Genomic DNA, 5,426 nt, shown 5'->3' with positions numbered 1-5,426 from the left:
TTTCCTGGAGCTGGGACAGTTTTCCCCGCCTCTTTCTCACCTCCTGAACACCTTTGAGGATGAAGAACCTCTTGATGTTCCCTTTTACTGTTTCCCACCAGTCCGCTGGGGACTAAAGAGGGGCTTTACGGTTCTCCAACCTGCGTAGTCCCTCTTGAGCTCCTCAATGTTTCCCGGGGTCAACAGCTTTGTGTTCAGCTTCGACGTTCCCTTACCAGCCCACTGCTCGTCCTGTAGGTGACAGTCGGCCAGCAGGAGGCAGTGGTCAGAGAAGAACACCAGCTTGACGTCGGTGGATCTGTTACCAAGAGCGTTCGGGACACAAACAGGTAAGCTATCCTGTCTGCCCGTGACCAGGTGTATCTAAGCTTTAGTGTGTTCTTCAGCACATCGTCCTAGACCTTGGAATGTACAACACTCAGGTCATAGTGAGATAGCTACAGTGGTCCAAGACATATTTAGTTTGTGGTTTGATTCCACTTTATGGATTTCTCTTTTGGTAACCATAGTTTGCCTTTAACTAAGAGTGACTGCAGTCTGACTCAGAAAGGCTTCTCTCCAAATTGTTTTATTTGCATCATTCTACATGCTATTGTGTGAAGTAGAGTCAGAGTGGTCTGTTGCTCAAAGGACACTGTAATTTTTTTTCCCCTTTTTTTCTTTCTTTTTTTGTTTTCTTTTTATTTTTTTCTTTTTTTTTCTTCTTTTTTTACCCCCACATTACCACCTAACCACGGTAGTGCTTATTTTATCCCCAGCACCCATGGTGTGTGTGCGCAGGTGTGAGACACAGTGAAAGTGCACAAATCTTTATTCAATTTCCACCACCAGGAAGATAGGAAAACACCCGGGTGGCCAGTGACAAACACTGCCCTTCACATCAAAGGGCAGTGCTGTGTGATCAAAACAGTGAAGGGGAGGGTAGGGACTAAATCAAAATAGAATTGGAGGGAGAAATGATGCACTCCACTCCCTGCGGCGCCCACCTCTCCCTGAACAACTCCAGGGTGTTGGTCGACACCGCGTGCTCCTTCTCCAAGGACACCCGGGCTCTAACGTAAGTTCCACAGTATTAAACAGAGAGATCTTTACAGATTATGAAAACCTCAATGACATCATCAGGCCTAATTTCCCAAACTTCTCTGCAATCCAAATCTTTGATTGGATCTGGGTTTCAGACCCAACCACACAATCCCCTCTCCTTTGTTCATTTTCTTTTTTTGACAATCTCCAAGTTAATTTTTTTTTTCTTTTTTTTTCCTTTTTTTTGCGGTAGTGCTTATTTTATCCCCAGCACCCATGGTGTGTGTGTGTGTGTGTGTGTGCAGGTGTGAGACACAGTGGAAGACACAAAGTGCACCAATCTTTATTCAATTTCCACCACCAGGAAGATAGGAAAACACCCAGGTGGCCAGTGACAAACACTGCCCTTCACATCAAAGGGCAGTGCTGTGTGATCAAAACAGTGAAGGGGAGGGTACGGACTAAATCAAAATAGAGTTGGAGGGAGAAATGATGCACTCCACTCCCTGCGGCGCCCACCTCTCCCTGAACAACTCCAGGGTGTTGGTCGACACCGCGTGCTCCTTCTCCAAGGACACCCGGGCTCTAATGTAAGTTCCACAGTATTAAACAGAGAGATCTTTACAGATTATGAAAACCTCAATGACATCATCAGGCCTAATTTCCCAAACTTCTCTGCAATCCAAATCTTTGATTGGATCTGGGTTTCAGACCCAACCACACAATCCCCTCTCCTTTGTTCATTCGTGCATGGATTGATGAGCAATTCCCAGTGATGATCCCTGATAGCCAATCAATGTTGATGATACATCTCTCTGGTTGAGTGCAAGATGTCCCAGGAGGATAAATACAAGGGCTTGTGGAAGAGAAGCTTAGTTCTAGAGTTATCTAGGTGATAGTGAGCAGGAGTAGTGAAGATGGCCTCCCAAGTGTGTCAGAACTACCACAAGGACTGTGAGGATGCTGTTAACAAGCAGATCCACCTGGAGCTCTATTCCTCCTATGTTTACCTCTCCATGGTGAGGCTTGGCTACTGATAGAATGAAGTCAGCCTTAAATTCAATTGAGTAGTTAGAACACCTCAATATGAGTCAGCTCATTAAATGCATTTCAGTAGCTTTCCCTAAATGTGGTATGGTGAATATTTATAAAAATAAGCTTATTGTTACTTGAAAATAGCTGCCCCCTTTCCTGACTTTTTCAAATTTAAAAATAATACTCCTCCTATGGAGCTTTCTAATTAAGGCAAATGTGATGTTGTAAATAGTCATGAGTGTTGTTAACACTTAGCTCTATCCAATCAAATCCTTTGGATTGGAAAATCAAATATCTTTCAAATGAATATAACTTTTATCTGAAATGCTGCTAGACATACTAATTTTAATATTGGTTTCTAGTATCCCTAGTTCTTAATTTAACTGGGTGACTTGTTAAACTCGAACAGCTAGTGGAAAGCCTTTCACTGTCTTAATCTTAAACAGAATTGTTACCCTGAAGTCTACCAATAATGCTGATTTTTGTTTTCAAATGTTAAGTGGCTTTTTTCTCTTTTTCTTTCTCCTTATGCTTTCAACGGACCAGCATTTGAGCAGGCTTGGGAAAAGAATGGATCATGGAAATTTCTGTTCTGACTCTCTCCTTGTCTCTTCTACTTGCAGTCCTCTTACTTTGACCGGGATGATGTTGCCCTGCGTCACTTTGCTGAGTTCTTCAAGGAGCAGTCCCATGAGGAACGGGAACACGCTGAGAAACTGATGGAATTCCAGAATAAACGTGGAGGCAGAGTCCTCCTGCAGGATGTCAAGGTTGGTCTATCATCCTACATTACAACTAATAGTACAAGACATTTGAAGCATTCATTCCCATGGCGTAATGCTATATGGTTAACTTTTTCATGTTATTCCATTGTGTTTTGGCTCATGTTTTGCACTGAGTGAAATACCTGCCTCTTCCTTTCCCCTCCAGAAGCCAGAGCAGGATGAGTGGGGCAATGGTCTGGAGGCAATGCAGAGAGCTCTGCAGATGGAGAAGGATGTGAACCAGAGTCTGCTGGATCTGCACAAACTCTCCTCTGGCCACACGGACCCTCATGTGAGTTTTTGGCTGACTTTTCAGTGGTGTTGAAGGTGATATTGGAATCTGCCCTGCACTCCATGTTGGTCTAGGGCTGTGTAGGCTTGTTTTACAGCAAATGTTGTTGCCTCCATTATCAATCTGATCCTGGTGGGTTTTTGGTTTGTTTGGTGTCTGGGGTATAAACAATTATGGGAATGGTTCTCCGTTAAATGGAATGAGCTTAGCAATTGCATGCAAGTCCAGTTGGTGCTGCCTTCTAGAGTAGTTGTAGCTGAGAAGGCAGTTTTTAACCTGTTCTTGTAAATAGCTAGCTGTTCCACCAATCAATAACAAATTAATTTAATCATGTCTGTCTGATCCAAATACTATCTCTCTTCCTCCAGCTGTGTGACTTCCTGGAGAGGCACTACTTGGATGAGCAAGTGAAGATGATCAAGAAGCTGGGAGATCACATCACCAACCTGAAGAGACTGGGAGCCCCTGAGAATGGCCTGGGAGAGTACCTGTTTGACAGGCTCACCCTGGGGGAGAGTGACTGAACTGTTTAGTATTTGGCTTGTGTAGTTGAAATTGTCCTGTAATGACAGATTTGTCTTGATGTTAATGACAGCTCAACAGTAAATAAACTGCTCAATAGACAAGATGGTGTTAAATGGGTGCCTGTTCTTAAACACAAGACCAGTACACTGGGCTACTTCAGTTTTATCATGAGCTTGCTGCAAAATTTTTTTAAAAAATACCCAACTCCCTCTTTGGCATTTTTCTATGTTGCAATCATAGAATGTTATGTCACTCATGTAAATTGTTCAGTGCATTTTTTTTCTTTGGACTAAAATTTCCACCTAAATGGTGGGCAGCCAGATCACTCCCTGCTCCAACCCTCAAATCTCCACAACCACCTGCTGAAGGAGCAGCACTCAGAAAGCTAGTGCTTTCAAATCAACCTATTGGGCTGTTAACTAGTATTGTGATTTTTTTTTTTAAATCCCTAAACATTTGGGCTAATGCTGACTGGATTGGATCTGAGATCAAAACCTGGACTGTTGCCCTTGACCCTGGATATTTTTCTTGCATCAATATCAATTCCCCAAATATTCATGGTTAAGAATTGTTCAAGGAACAGTGCCTCGAATCTTTCAGCATCTCCTGCCCACAGATACAATAATTCTGTTTTTTGGGTACGACATCTAAAATTGTTGCACATGGAATTAGGAGTGGAATGCCTGTAGACAGGTCATTAATCCAAATATTCTACTGCTTTCTGGGCAAGTGAAATTCTGGAAATCTGATCTTGATGCAAATGAAATGCAACAGGTTTGTAGCACCTTGGGGGAGGAGCTCTAAAGATCTGCAGCATTTTGGACAGAACATACGCTAACTTTCCCCCCACAGATACTCCTAGAGCCAATAAATTCTCCTCCTGAATTACTTACTTTTCTCCCCTTTTTTTTCCCCAACCATGAGGAAAGCAGTGAAGAGCCGCAGTTTCCAGATCATGTGCTTATTAGCTGCTGTAATGATGATTAGTGATCAGGATAGCACCCAAATTGTTGCTGCCTTTTGGTTTAAGTGCTTGATCAGGTTTACCTGCATCATTGGTGTATTCACACATACACAACCATGATGTGCCCCCACCCAAGGGGCCATGCTCTCAAAGGTTTAAAAGTTGAAATTTTCAGTTACCAACAACAAATGTTAAGCTTTAAGTAAACCATTCAGTATTTACTGGTAAAGCAAAAGCCACGTGCTTTATTTTTAGAGGAAAGAAAAGCAGCATTCAAGCTTGAATATCATGGGAGAAAGTTTCCACAAGACTTTAAATATTTCAAATGTTACGTTTACATCAAACTGCACAAATAGCAATATCTTGGTTTTTACCAAAACCTTTGAGTAGGGATTGCTTTCCCCCAACACAGCTAACAGGCTATAAGTAGCATTTTAAAGTGATAGCATCAAAAATGTTATCCTAAACTACTTAGGATGTCTGTGACCCTTCAATTCACACTATCTGAATTTATATATTCTAAATAAAATGGAGCTCCACCTTTTACAGCTGGCTGTCATAGAGCCAGATCACCAAGCAGTGAAAATTAAGACAACTGGGGACAAGGGGTTGCACAGATTCAACATCTCAATAGTCTTTAGAAGATCAGTGTGATACCACTAAACTGTGGGACATGTGAAACAAAATAACTCAATGGAGAAGTAAACTTTAAAATTCACAATCTGGATATCTTAACAGGCAACTATCACACAAAACTGTCACAGAAGATTTGAAAGGAGCTGTTTTTGTGAGGGGTGTTCAGGAGGGTTTCCTAACTCAGTAC

The 5,426-nt window shown here is 42.1% G+C and overlaps 1 protein-coding gene across 3 annotated transcripts in view; it reads left to right on the top strand.

The window, feature by feature from the left end:
- The window catches only part of LOC122542168 (ferritin heavy chain A-like), a 10,842-nt gene extending 6,758 nt beyond the window's left edge, over positions 1 to 4,084 (top strand). Inside the window, exons 2-5 of one of the 3 annotated variants that reach the window (XM_043679590.1) lie at positions 1,916 to 2,042; positions 2,682 to 2,828; positions 2,989 to 3,114; positions 3,483 to 4,084. In XM_043679590.1, the coding sequence (XP_043535525.1) occupies positions 1,941 to 2,042; positions 2,682 to 2,828; positions 2,989 to 3,114; positions 3,483 to 3,638 (531 nt within the window). In that variant the 5' untranslated portion in view covers positions 1,916 to 1,940 and the 3' untranslated portion in view covers positions 3,639 to 4,084. The remainder of the gene's footprint in view (positions 1 to 1,915; positions 2,043 to 2,681; positions 2,829 to 2,988; positions 3,115 to 3,482) is intronic. The other 2 variants (XM_043679591.1, XM_043679589.1) reach the window with 2 other exon arrangements.
- Positions 4,085 to 5,426: the final 1,342 nt, after the last annotated feature.

Source organism: Chiloscyllium plagiosum, chromosome 39, assembly GCF_004010195.1.
Source record: "Chiloscyllium plagiosum isolate BGI_BamShark_2017 chromosome 39, ASM401019v2, whole genome shotgun sequence".
Classification (NCBI taxonomy): Eukaryota; Metazoa; Chordata; class Chondrichthyes; order Orectolobiformes; family Hemiscylliidae; genus Chiloscyllium; species Chiloscyllium plagiosum.
This window is presented reverse-complemented; position numbering and strand designations above follow the sequence as displayed.